Genomic DNA, 16,540 nt, shown 5'->3' with positions numbered 1-16,540 from the left:
CCAGAGTCCTGAGGACCATTGGCAACGTTTACCACTCGGATTTGTCTTACTCTGTTTCTGTTGAAAAAGTCACATCATATACCACTAGCAAGTTAATACCTCCAAACAACAGGCCTTAGAAAATGAGGGCAAATAAAAGTGTTTATATTGTTTAAAGTTATATGTTACTGTATTTCAAATAATGCATGTATTTACTTTAATAGTTGTAGTACTTTACTATATAAAATATAGTACAGTACTACTTACAGTATCAAAGCAGGCGTACATATGGTAGTGTCTTTACTAAAGAAATTGTTCATTTAAGTGTGCAGAAGGACACTTACTGTATTAAACTACTTGAACAGTAAGCTGCTTACTGTACAAAAGATCTTGTGCAGTACGTTACTTACTGTAATAAAGTAAGTGCCCAAAAGGCTTCCTACTGTATTAGAGCAAGTTTACAATAGGATACTGATAATATGAAAGTACATATACGGTAAGCTGCTTAATGCATAATTGTAAGTTACAGTCGGCAACTTACTGTATTTAGTTGTACATTAAGCAACTTACAATAACACAGGTGTATATATGCTCCTGCTTGATCTTGAGGATAATAAGGTTAAGACAGACTAAAGTCAGACAAAAATTCCCAAATGTCTAAAATCCCTAAAATGTTACAATAACTAAGATCTCGTAACAAATAAAGACCCAAAACTAATAATAGTGATCCAATAAACAATAGTAAAGAAAGTCATATTGATAATAAAGTGTAGAAAATGCTAATATATCAATTACATACGAAAACTTATTCATAAAATCAGGAGACAAATGCTTATCTATACCTTCCACTACAGACTGGAAGGCTGCTTATCTATACCTTCCACTACAGACTGGAAGGCTGCTTATCTATACCTTCCACTACAGACTGGAAGGCTGCTTATCTATACCTTCCAATACAGACTGGAAGGCTGCTTATCTATACCTTCCACTACAGACTGGAAGGCTGCTTATCTATACCATCCACTACAGACTGGAAGGCTGCTTATCTATACCTTCCACTACAGACTGGAAGGCTGCTTATCTATACCTTCCATTACAGACTGGAAGGCTGCTTATCTATACCTTCCAATACAGACTGGAAGGCTGCTTATCTATACCTTCCACTACAGACTGGAAGGCTGCTTATCTATACCTTCCAATACGGACTGGAAGGCTGCTTATCTATACCTTCCACTACAGACTGGAAGGCTGCTTATCTATACCTTCCACTACAGACTGGAAGGCTGCTTATCTATGCCTTCTACTACACACAAAGGGTATAACTACCCGATCTCTCACAGTGTTCAAGAGAGAACTTGATAAGGTGTGATCAACCAGGCTGTGATTCATACGACAGTTTGCTAGCAGCAGCGTCCAACAACCTGGTTAACCTGTCCAGCAACGAGGAGGCCTGGCCGAGGACCGGGCCGCGGGGACGGTAAGGCCCTAAACGGCCTCAAGGTAACCTCAAGGAAGGTACCACCAGCACAATAAAATACATTCATACCTCCAACATGCCAAAACTCATACAAACAACGTATACCAAAACTCATTCTCACTATCATCAAAACAAAAACTCATTCATTCCACCAGCATACAAAAACTCATTCATTCCATCAGCATACAAAAACTCATTCATTCCACCAGCATACAAAAACTCATTCATTCCACCAGCATACAAAAACTCATTCATTCCACCAGCATACAAAAACTCATTCATTCCACCAGCATACAAAAACTCATTCATTCCACCAGCATACTAAAATGCAAACACTGGAACATGAAGGCCGTTGGGTACTGGCAACTGGGTGCCAAGTCACATGGGAATAACTGGAAATGACATTGCAGACGATGCTGCAAACCTTGCAACTAAGAGAAGAAATGTAGACATTTACATACCACAGAGTCTATCACAGATTAAGAAAGTAATTAGCAATAGAGCAATGCAGAAGATATATAGTGACCAGTACACAGCAGTTGCAACATCAAGATCTGCGGGTTGGCACAAGAATTACACCAAATACGAACCACATATTTTGATGAAAGGAGTACATCTGGAGTACATCATGTACATCTTACTGTACATCTACTCATGTACATCTGTAGATTACTGTACATCTACACATGTACATCTGTAGATTACTGTACATCTACACATGTACATCTGTAGATTACTGTACATCTGCACATGTACATCTGTAGATTACTGTACATCTACTCATGTACATCTGTAGATTACTGTACATCTACTCATGTACATCTGTAGTTTACTGTACATCTACTCATGTACATCTGTAGATTACTGTACATCTACACATGTACATTTGTAGATTACTGTACATCTACTCATGTACATCTGTAGATTACTGTACATCTACTCATGTACATCTGTAGATTACTGAACATCTACACATGTACATCTGTAGATTACTGTACATCTACACATGTACATCTGTAGATTACTGTACATCTACGCATGTACCTATATAGATTACTGTACATCTACATTGGTCTCGTGAGGCAGGTCTCAACAACCATCTACTCGTAGATGTGTCCTTGTACATTATTGGTCTCGTGAGGCAGGTCTCAACAACCAGCTCCTCGTAGATGTGTCCTTGTACATTATTGGTCTCGTGAGGCAGGTCTCAACAACCATCTACTCGTAGATGTGTCCTTGTACATTATTGGTCTCGTGAGGCAGGTCTCAACAACCAGCTCCTCGTAGATGTGTCCTTGTACATTATTGGTCTCGTGAGGCAGGTCTCAACAACCAGCTCCTCGTAGATGTGTCCTTGTACATTATTGGTCTCGTGAGGCTGGTCTCAACAACCAGCTCCTCGTAGATGTGTCCTTGTACATTATTGGTCTCGTGAGGATGGTCTCAACAACCAGCTCCTCGTAGATGTGTCCTTGTACATTATTGGTCTCGTGAGGCTGGTCTCAACAATCTACCATATATAAACATTATTAAAATTGTTAAGCGACGCAGCGAGCTCTCGGAGGTACTTCTTGTTCTCCTCACTGTCCCGGATCCAAATCCTAAGGTTATCACCAGTGACGCCCCTCCGGTGAAGTCCTCGCAGGAGTCTCTCCACACCCACACCTGTAGATGAGAGGGAACATTGAAGTCCACACCTGGCAACTCTCCCCACCCACACCTGTAGATGAGAGGGAACATTGCAGCTCACACCTGGCAACTCTCCCCACCCACACCTGTAGATGAGAGGGAACATTGCAGCTCACACCTGGCAACTCTCCACACCCACACCTGTAGATGAGAGGGAACATTGCACCCTCACACCTGGCCACTCTCCACACACACACCTGTAGATGAGAGGGAACATTGCAGCCCACATATGGCAACTCTCCCCACCCACACCTGTAGATGAGAGGGAACATTGCAGCTCACACCTGGCAACTCTCCACACCCACACCTGTAGATGAGAGGGAACATTGCAGCTCACACCTGGCAACTCTCCACACCCACACCTGTAGATGAGAGGGAACATTGCAGCTCACACCTGGCATCTCTCCCCACCCACACCTGTGGATGAGAGGGAACATTGCAGCCCACACCTGTCAACTCTCCACACCCACACCTGTATATGAGAGGGAACATTGCAGCTCACACCTGGCAACTCTCCACACCCACACCTGTATATGAGAGGGAACATTGAAGCCCACACCTGTCAACTCTCCACACCCACACCTGTATATGAGAGGGAACATTGCAGCTCACACCTGGCAACTCTCCACACCCACACCTGTAGATGAGAGGGAACATTGAAGCCCACACCTGGCTACTCTCCCCACCCACACCTGCAGATGATAGGGAACATTGAAGCCCACACCTGTCAACTCTCCACACCCACACCTGCAGATGAAAGGGAACATTGAAGCCCACACCTGGCTACTCTCCCCACCCACACCTGCAGATGATAGGGAACATTGAAGCTCACACCTGGCAACTCTCCCCAGCCACACCTGCAGATAAAAGGGAACACTGAAGCCCAAACCTGGCAACTCTCCCCACCCACACCTGCACATGAGAGGGAACACTGAAGCCCACACCTGGTTACTCCTCACATACATCTCTCAAGGAGGAAGAGGAGGAGGGTAGTGGAGCAGAGGAGGAGGAGGGTATTATCACTACCACTCTCCACCACTGCCACACACCACTCTCCACCACTGCCACACACCACTCTCCACCACTGTCACACACCACTCTCCACCACTGTCACACACCACTCTCCACCACTGCCACACACCACTCTCCACGACTGTCACACACCACTCTCCACCACTGTCACACACCACTCTCCACCACTGTCACACACCACTCTCCACCACTGCCACACACCACTCTCCACCACTGTCACACACCACTCTCCACCACTGTCACACACCACTCTCCACCACTGTCACACACCACTCTCCACCACTGTCACACACCACTCTCCACCTCTGCCACACACCACTCTCCACCTCTGCCACACACCACTCTCCACCACTGCCACACACCACCACTGCCACACACCACTCTCCACCACTGTCACACACCACTCTCCACCACTGCCACACACCACTCTCCACCACTGCCACACACCACTCTCCACCTCTGCCACACACCACTCTCCACCACTGCCACACACCACCACTGCCACACACCACTCTCCACCACTGTCACACACCACTCTCCACCACTGCCACACACCACTCTCCACCACTGCCACACACCACCACTGCCACACACCACTCTCCACCACTGTCACACACCACTCTCCACCACTGCCACACACCACTCTCCACCTCTGCCACACACCACTCTCCACCACTGACACACACCACTCTCCACCTCTGCCACACACCACTCTCCACCACTGTCACACACCACTCTCCACCACTGCCACACACCACTCTCCACCTCTGCCACACACCACTCTCCACCACTGTCACACACCACTCTCCACCACTGCCACACACCACTCTCCACCACTGCCACACACCACACACCACCACTGTCACACACCACTCTCCACCACTGTCACACACCACTCTCCACCACTGTCACACACCACTCTCCACCACTGCCACACACCACTCTCCACCTCTGCCACACACCACTCTCCACCACTGACACACACCACTCTCCACCTCTGCCACACACCACTCTCCACCACTGTCACACACCACTCTCCACCACTGCCACACACCACTCTCCACCTCTGCCACACACCACTCTCCACCACTGTCACACACCACTCTCCACCACTGCCACACACCACTCTCCACCACTGCCACACACCACACACCACCACTGTCACACACCACTCTCCACCACTGTCACACACCACTCTCCACCACTGTCACACACCACTCTCCACCTCTGCCACACACCACTCTCCACCACTGCCACACACCACTCTCCACCACTGCCACACACCACTCTCCACCACTGTCACACACCACTCTCCACCACTGTCACACACCACTCTCCACCACTGCCACACACCACTCTCCACCACTGCCACACACCACTCTCCACCACTGTCACACACCACTCTCCACCACTGCCACACACCACTCTCCACCTCTGCCACACACCACTCTCCACCACTGCCACACACCACTCTCCACCTCTGCCACACACCACTCTCCACCACTGTCACACACCACTCTCCACCACTGCCACACACCACTCTCCACCACTGTCACACACCACTCTCTACCACTGCCACACACCACTCTCCACCACTGCCACACACCACTCTCCACCACTGTCACACACCACTCTCCACCACTGCCACACACCACTCTCCACCACTGCCACACACCACTCTCCACCACTGCCACACTCCACTCTCCACCAGTGTCACACACCACTCTCCACCACTGTCACACACCACTCTCCACCACTGTCACTCACCACTCTCCACCACTGTCACACACCACTCTCCACCACTGTCACACACCACTCTCCACCACTGTCACACACCACTCTCCACCACTGCCACACACCACTCTCCACCACTGCCACACACCACTCTCCACCACTGTCACACACCACTCTCCACCACTGCCGTTCACCACTCTCCACCACTGTCACACACCACTCTCCACCACTGTCACACACCACTCTCCACAACTGTCACTCACCACTCTCCACCACTGCCACACACCACTCTCCACCACTGTCACACACCACTCTCCACCACTGCCACACACCACTCTCCACCACTCACACATCACTCTCCACCACTGTCACTCACCAATCTCCACCACTGTCACAAACCACTCTCCACCACTGCCCCTCACCACTCTCCACCACTGCCACACACCACTCTCCACCACTGCCACTCACCACTCTCCACCACTGTCACACACCACTCTCCACCACTGTCACACACCACTCTCCACCACTGTCACACACCACTCTCCACCACTGTCACACACCACTCTCAACCACTGTCACACACCACTCTCCACCACTGTCACACACCACTCTCCACCACTGTCACACACCACTCTCCACATCTGCCACACACCACTCTCCACCACTGCCACACACCACTCTCCACCACTGCCCCTCACCACTCTCCACCACTGCCACACACCACTCTCCACCACTGCCCCTCACTACTCTCCACCACTGACACACACCACTCTCCACCACTGTCACACACCACTCTCCACCACTGTCACACTCCACTCTCCACATCTGCCACACACCACTCTCCACCACTGCCCCTCAACACTCTCCACCACTGTCACACACCACTCTCCACCACTGCCCCTCACCACCCTCCACCACTGCCCCTCAACACTCTCCACCACTGTCACACACCACTCTCCACCACTGCCACACACCACTCTCCACCACTGCCCCTCACCACTCTCCACCACTGCCCCTCAACACTCTCCACCACTGCCCCTCAACACTCTCCACCACTGTCACACACCACTCTCCACCACTGCCCCTCACCACCCTCCACCACTGCCCCTCAACACTCTCCACCACTGTCACACACCACTCTCCACCACTGTCACACACCACTCTCCACCACTGTCACACACCACTCTCCACCACTGTCACACACACCACTCTCCACCACTGCCTCACACCACTCTCCACCACTGCCACACACCACTCTCCACCACAGCCACACACACCTCTCCACCACTGCCACACACCACTCTTCACCACTGTCACACACCACTCTCCACTACTGTCACACACACCACTCTCCACCACTGCCTCACACCACTCTCCACCACTGCCACACACCACTCTCCACCACTGTCACACACCACTCTCTATCACTGCCACACACCACTCTCCACCACTGTCACACACACCACTCTCCACCACAGCCACACACCACTCTCCACCACTGCCACACACCACTCTCCACCACTGTCACACACCACTCTCTATCACTGCCACACACCACTCTCCACCACTGTCACACACCACTCTCTATCACTGCCACACACCACTCTCCACCACTGTCACACACCACTCTCTATCACTGCCACACACCACTCTCCACTACTGCCACACACCACTCTCCACCACTGTCACACACCACTCTCCACCACTGTCACACACCACTCCCCACCTCTACCACACACCACTCTCCACCACTGTCACACACCACTCTCCACCACTGTCACACACCACTCTCCACCACTGTCACACACCACTCTCCACCACTGCCCCTCAACACTCTCCACCACTGTCACACACCAATCTCCATTACTGCCACACACCACTCTCCACCACTGTCACACACCACTCTCCACCACTGTCACACACCACTCTCAACCACTGCCACACACCACTCTCCACCACTGTCACACACCACTCTCCACCACTGCCACACACCACTCTCCACCACTGTCACACACTACTCTCCACCACTGTCACACACCACTCTCCACCACTGCCCCTCAACACTCTCCACCACTTTCACACACCACTCTCCACCACTGCCACACACCTCTCTCCACCATTGTCACGCACCACTCTCCACCACTGCCACACACCACTCTCCACCACTGTCACACACTACTCTCCACCACTGTCACACACCACTCTCCACCACTGTCATACTCCACTCTCCACCACTGCCACACACCACTCTCCACCACTGTCACACACTACTCTCCACCACTGTCACACACCACTCTCCACCACTGCCCCTCAACACTCTCCACCACTTTCACACACCACTCTCCACCACTGCCACACACCTCTCTCCACCATTGTCACGCACCACTCTCCACCACTGCCCCTCACCACTCTCCACCACTGCCCCTCAACACTCTTTACCACTGCCCCTCACCACTCTCCACCACTGTCATACTCCACTCTCCACCACTGCCACACACCACTCTCCACCACTGTCACACACTACTCTCCACCACTGTCACACTCCACTCTCCACATCTGCCACACACCACTCTCCACCACTGCCACACACCACTCTCCACCACTGCCCCTCACCACTCTCCACCACTGTCACTCACCACTCTCCACCACTGACACACACCACTCTCCACCACTGTCACACACCACTCTCCACCACTGTCACACACCACTCTCCACCACTGCCACACACCACTCTCCACCACTGTCACACACCACTCTCCACTACTGTCACACACTACTCTCCACCACTGTCACACACCACTCTCCACCACTGCCCCTCAACACTCTCCACCACTTTCACACACCACTCTCCACCACTGCCACACACCTCTCTCCACCACTGTCACACACCACTCTCCACCACTGCCACACACCACTCTCCACCACTGTCACACACTACTCTCCACCACTGTCACACACCACTCTCCACCACTGCCCCTCAACACTCTCCACCACTGTCACACACCAATGTCCACCACTGCCCCTCAACACTCTCCACCACTGTCACACACCACTCTCCATTACTGCCACACACAACTCTCCACCACTGTCACACACCACTCTCCACCACTGCCCCTCACCACTCTCCACCACTGCCCCTCAACACTCTCCACCACTGTCACACACCACTCTCCATTACTGTCACACACCACTCTCCACCACTGTCACACACCACTCTCCACCACTGCCCCTCACCACTCTCCACCACTGCCCCTCAACACTCTCCACCACTGCCACACACCACTCTCCACCACTGTCACACACCACTCTCCACCACTGACACACACCACTCTCCACCTCTGCCGCACACCACTCTCCACCACTGCCACACACCACTCTCCACCACTGTCACACACCACTCTCCACCACTGTCACACACACCACTCTCCACCACTGCCTCACACCACTCTCCACCTCTGCCACACACCACTCTCCACCACTGTCACACACCACTCTCCACCACTGCCACACACCACCCTCCACCACTGTCACACACCACTCTCCACCACTGTCACACACCACTCTCCACCACTGCCCCTCACCACTCTCCACCACTGCCCCTCAACACTCTCCACCACTGCCCCTCACCACTCTCCACCACTGTCACACTCCACTCTCCACCACTGACACACACCACTCTCCACCACTGTCACACACTACTCTCCACCACTGTCACACTCCACTCTCCACATCTGCTACACACCACTCTCCACCACTGCCACACACCACTCTCCACCACTGCCCCTCACCACTCTCCACCACTGTCACACACTACCCTCCACCACTGACACACACCACTCTCCACCACTGTCACACACCACTCTCCACCACTGTCACACTCCACTCTCCACATCTGCCACACACCACTCTCCACCACTGCCCCTCAACACTCTCCACCACTGTCACACACCACTCTCCACCACTGCCCCTCACCACCCTCCACCACTGCCCCTCAACACTCTCCACCACTGTCACACACCACTCTCCACCACTGCCACACACCACTCTCCACCACTGCCCCTCACCACTCTCCACCACTGCCCCTCAACACTCTCCACCACTGCCCCTCAACACTCTCCACCACTGTCACACACCACTCTCCACCACTGCCCCTCACCACCCTCCACCACTGCCCCTCAACACTCTCCACCACTGTCACACACCACTCTCCACCACTGTCACACACCACTCTCCACCACTGTCACACTCCACTCTCCACCACTGTCACACACCACTCTCCACCACTGCCTCACACCACTCTCCACCACTGTCACACACCACTCTCCACCACTGTCACACACACCACTCTCCACCACTGCCTCACACCACTCTCCACCACTGCCACACACCACTCTCCACCACAGCCACACACACCTCTCCACCACTGCCACACACCACTCTTCACCACTGTCACACACCACTCTCCACCACTGTCACACACACCACTCTCCACCACTGCCTCACACCACTCTCCACCACTGCCACACACCACTCTCCACCACTGTCACACACCACTCTCTATCACTGCCTCACACCACTCTCCACCACTGTCACACACACCACTCTCCACCACAGCCACACACCACTCTCCACCACTGCCACACACCACTCTCCACCACTGTCACACACCACTCTCTATCACTGCCACACACCACTCTCCACCACTGCCACACACCACTCTCCACCACTGTCACACACCACTCTCCACCACTGCCACACACCACTCTCCACTACTGCCACACACCACTCTCCACCACTGTCACACACCACTCTCCACCACTGTCACACACCACTCCCCACCTCTACCACACACCACTCTCCACCACTGTCACACACCACTCTCCACCACTGTCACACACCACTCCCCACCTCTGCCACACACCACTCTCCACCACTGTCACACACCACTCTCCACCACTGTCACACACCACTCCCCACCTCTACCACACACCACTCTCCACCACTGCCACACACCTCTCTCCACCATTGTCACGCACCACTCTCCACCACTGCCACACACCACTCTCCACCACTGTCACACACTACTCTCCACCACTGTCCCTCAACACTCTTTACCACTGCCCCTCACCACTCTCCACCACTGTCACACTCCACTCTCCACCACTGCCACACACCACTCTCCACCACTGTCACACATCACTCTCCATCACTGTCACACTCCACTCTCCACATCTGCCACACACCACTCTCCACCACTGCCACACACCACTCTCCACCACTGCCCCTCAACACTCTCCACCACTGCCACACACCACTCTCCACCACTGTCACACACTACTCTCCACCACTGTCACACTCCACTCTCCACATCTGCCACACACCACTCTCCACCACTGCCACACACCACTCTCCACCACTGCCCCTCACCACTCTCCACCACTGTCACTCACCACTCTCCACCACTGACACACACCACTCTCCACCACTGTCACACACCACTCTCCACCACTGCCACACACCACTCTCCACCACTGTCACACACTACTCTCCACCACTGTCACACTCCACTCTCCACATCTGCCACACACCACTCTCCACCACTGTCACACACTACTCTCCACCACTGTCACACTCCACTCTCCACCACTACCCCTCACCACTCTCCACCACTGCCACACACCACTCTCCACCACTGACACACACCACTCTCCACCACTGTCACACACCACTCTCCACCACTGCCACTCACCACTCTCCACCACTGTCACACACCACTCTCCACTTCTGCCACACACCACTCTCCACCACTGTCACACACCACTCTCCACCACTGTCACACACCACTCCCCACCTCTCTCACACACACCTCTCTCCACCACTGTCACACACCACTCTCCACCACTGTCACACACCACTCTCCACCACTGCCACACACCACTCTCCACCACTGTCACACACCACTCTCCACCACTGTCACACACCACTCTCCACCACTGCCCCTCAACACTCTCCACCACTGTCACACACCAATCTCCATTACTGCCACACACCACTCTCCACCACTGTCACACACCACTCTCCACCACTGTCACACACCACTCTCCACCACTGTCACACACCACTCTCAACCACTGCCACACACCACTCTCCACCACTGTCACACACCACTCTCCACCACTGCCCCTCAACACTCTCCACCACTGCCACACACCACTCTCCACCACTGTCACACACCACTCTCCACCACTGTCACACACCACTCTCAACCACTGCCACACACCACTCTCCACCACTGTCACACACCACTCTCCACCACTGTCACACACCACTCTCCACCACTGTCACACACCACTCTCCACCACTGCCACACACCTCTCTCCACCATTGTCACACACCACTCTCCACCACTGCCACACACCACTCTCCACCACTGTCACACACTACTCTCCACCACTGTCACACACTACTCTCCACCACTGCCCCTCACCACTCTCCACCACTGCCCCTCAACACTCTTTACCACTGCCCCTCACCACTCTCCACCACTGTCACACTCCACTCTCCACCACTGCCACACACCACTCTCCACCACTGTCACACACTACTCTCCACCACTGTCACACTCCACTCTCCATATCTGCCACACACCACTCTCCACCACTGCCACACTCCACTCTCCACCACTGCCCCTCACCACTCTCCACCACTGTCACACACCACTCTCCACCACTGACACACACCACTCTCCACCACTGTCACACACCACTCTCCACCACTGTCACACTCCACTCTCCACATCTGCCACACACCACTCTCCACCACTGCCCCTCAACACTCTCCACCACTGTCACACACCACTCTCCACCACTGCCCCTCACCACCCTCCACCACTGCCCCTCAACACTCTCCACCACTGTCACACACCACTCTCCACCACTGCCACACACCACTCTCCACCACTGCCCCTCACCACTCTCCACCACTGCCCCTCAACACTCTCCACCACTGCCCCTCAACACTCTCCACCACTGTCACACACCACTCTCCACCACAGCCACACACACCTCTCCACCACTGCCACACACCACTCTCCACCACTGTCACACACCACTCTCCACCACTGTCACACACACCACTCTCCACCACTGCCTCACACCACTCTCCACCACTGCCACACACCACTCTCCACCACTGTCACACACCACTCTCTATCACTGCCACACACCACTCTCCACCACTGCCACACACCACTCTCCACCACTGTCACACACCACTCTCCACCACTGTCACACACAACTCTCCACCACTGCCACACACCACTCTCCACCACTGTCACACACCACTCTCCACTACTGCCGCACACCACTCTCCACCACAGTCACACACCACTCTCCACCACTGTCACACACCACTCTCCACCACTGTCACACACCACTCCCCACCTCTACCACACACCACTCTCCACCACTGTCACACACCACTCTCCACCACTGTCACACACCACTCTCCACCACTGCCCCTCAACACTCTCCACCACTGTCACACACCAATCTCCATTACTGCCACACACCACTCTCCACCACTGTCACACACCACTCTCCACCACTGTCACACACCACTCTCCACTACTGCCACACACCACTCTCCACCACTGTCACACACTACTCTCCACCACTGTCACACACCACTCTCCACCACTGCCCCTCAACACTCTCCACCACTTTCACACACCACTCTCCACCACTGCCACACACCTCTCTCCACCATTGTCACACACCACTCTCCACCACTGCCACACACCACTCTCCACCACTGTCACACACTACTCTCCACCACTGTCACACACCACTCTCCACCACTGCCCCTCAACACTCTCCACCACTGTCACACACCACTCTCCACCACTGCCCCTCAACACTCTCCACCACTGTCACACACCACTCTCCATTACTGCCACACACCACTCTCCACCACTGTCACACACTACTCTCCACCACTGTCACACACCACTCTCCACCACTGCCCCTCACCACTCTCTACCACTGCCCCTCAACACTCTCCACCACTGCCACACACCACTCTCCACCACTGTCACACACCACTCTCCACCACTGACACACACCACTCTCTATTACTGTCACACACCACTCTCCACCACTGTCACACACCACTCACCACCACTGCCACACACCACTCTCCACCACTGCCACACACCACTCTCCACCACTGTCACACACCACTCTCCACCACTGTCACACACACCACTCTCCACCACTGACTCACACCACTTTCCACCTATGCCACACACCACTCTCCACCACTGTCACACACCACTCTCCACCACTGCCCCTCACCACCCTCCACCACTGCCCCTCAACACTCTCCACCACTGTCACACACTACTCTCCACCACTGTCACACACCACTCTCCACCACTGCCACACACCACCCTCCACCACTGTCACACACCACTCTCCACCACTGTCACACACCACTCTCCACCACTGCCCCTCACCACTCTCCACCACTGTCCCTCAACACTCTTTACCACTGCCCCTCACCACTCTCCACCACTGTCACACTCCACTCTCCACCACTGACACACACCACTCTCCACCACTGTCACACACTACTCTCCACCACTGTCACACTCCACTCTCCACATCTGCCACACACCACTCTCCACCACTGCCACACACCACTCTCCACCACTGCCCCTCACCACTCTCCACCACTGCCACACACCACCCTCCACCACTGTCACACACCACTCCCCACCACTGTCACTCACCACTCTCCACCACTGTCACACACCACTCCCCACCACTGTCACTCAACACTCTCCACCACTGTCACACACCACTCTCCACCACTGCCACACACAACTCTCCACCACTGTCACACACCACTCTCCACCACTGTCACACACCACTCACCACCACTGCCACACACCACTCTCCACCACTGTCACACACCACTCTCCACCACTGACACACACCACTCTCCACCACTGCCACACACCACTCTCCACCACTGCCACACACCACTCTTTACCACTGTCACACACCACTCTCCACCACTGTCACACACCACTCTCCACCACTGTCACACACCATTCTCCACCACTGTCACACACCACTCTCCACCACTGTCACACACACCACTCTCCACCACTGCCTCACACCACTCTCCACCTCTGCCACACACCACTCTCCACCACTGTCACACACCACTCTCCACCACTGTCACACACACCACTCTCCACCACTGCCTCACACCACTCTCCACCTCTGCCACACACCACTCTCCACCACTGTCACACACCACTCTCCACCACTGCCCCTCAACACTCTCCACCACTGCCACACACCACTCTCCACCACTGTCACACACCACTCTCCACCACTGTCACACACCACTCTCAACCACTGCCACACACCACTCTCCACCACTGTCACACACCACTCTACACCACTGTCACACACCACTCTCCACCACTGTCACACACCACTCTCCACCACTGCCACACACCTCTCTCCACCATTGTCACACACCACTCTCCACCACTGCCACACACCACTCTCCACCACTGTCACACACTACTCTCCACCACTGTCACACACTACTCTCCACCACTGCCCCTCACCACTCTCCACCACTGCCCCTCAACACTCTTTACCACTGCCCCTCACCACTCTCCACCACTGTCACACTCCACTCTCCACCACTGCCACACACCACTCTCCACCACTGTCACACACTACTCTCCACCACTGTCACACTCCACTCTCCACATCTGCCACACACCACTCTCCACCACTGCCACACTCCACTCTCCACCACTGCCCCTCACCACTCTCCACCACTGTCACACACCACTCTCCACCACTGACACACACCACTCTCCACCACTGTCACACACCACTCTCCACCACTGTCACACTCCACTCTCCACATCTGCCACACACCACTCTCCACCACTGCCCCTCAACACTCTCCACCACTGTCACACACCACTCTCCACCACTGCCCCTCACCACCCTCCACCACTGCCCCTCAACACTCTCCACCACTGTCACACACCACTCTCCACCACTGCCACACACCACTCTCCACCACTGCCCCTCACCACTCTCCACCACTGCCCCTCAACACTCTCCACCACTGCCCCTCAACACTCTCCACCACTGTCACACACCACTCTCCACCACAGCCACACACACCTCTCCACCACTGCCACACACCACTCTCCACCACTGTCACACACCACTCTCCACCACTGTCACACACACCACTCTCCACCACTGCCTCACACCACTCTCCACCACTGCCACACACCACTCTCCACCACTGTCACACACCACTCTCTATCACTGCCACACACCACTCTCCACCACTGCCACACACCACTCTCCACCACTGTCACACACCACTCTCTATCACTGCCACACACCACTCTCCACCACTGCCACACACCACTCTCCACCACTGTCACACACCACTCTCCACCACTGTCACACACAACTCTCCACCACTGCCACACACCACTCTCCACCACTGTCACACACCACTCTCCACTACTGCCGCACACCACTCTCCACCACAGTCACACACCACTCTCCACCACTG

The 16,540-nt window shown here is 54.4% G+C and overlaps 2 protein-coding genes across 5 annotated transcripts in view; one reads left to right on the top strand and one right to left on the bottom strand.

Moving 5' to 3' along the window:
* The window catches only part of LOC138350668 (uncharacterized), a 625,641-nt gene that overhangs the window by 421,929 nt on the left and 187,172 nt on the right, over positions 1-16,540 (top strand). The window lies entirely within an intron of this gene.
* Positions 142-16,540, bottom strand: part of LOC123747784 (uncharacterized) — a 39,449-nt gene continuing 23,050 nt past the window's right edge. The window contains exon 3 of the mRNA XM_069301844.1: positions 142-3,121. Coding sequence (XP_069157945.1) covers positions 2,967-3,121 — 155 coding nt within the window. The 3' untranslated portion in view covers positions 142-2,966. The remainder of the gene's footprint in view (positions 3,122-16,540) is intronic.

Source organism: Procambarus clarkii, chromosome 46, assembly GCF_040958095.1.
Source record: "Procambarus clarkii isolate CNS0578487 chromosome 46, FALCON_Pclarkii_2.0, whole genome shotgun sequence".
Taxonomy (NCBI): Eukaryota; Metazoa; Arthropoda; class Malacostraca; order Decapoda; family Cambaridae; genus Procambarus; species Procambarus clarkii.
This window is presented reverse-complemented; position numbering and strand designations above follow the sequence as displayed.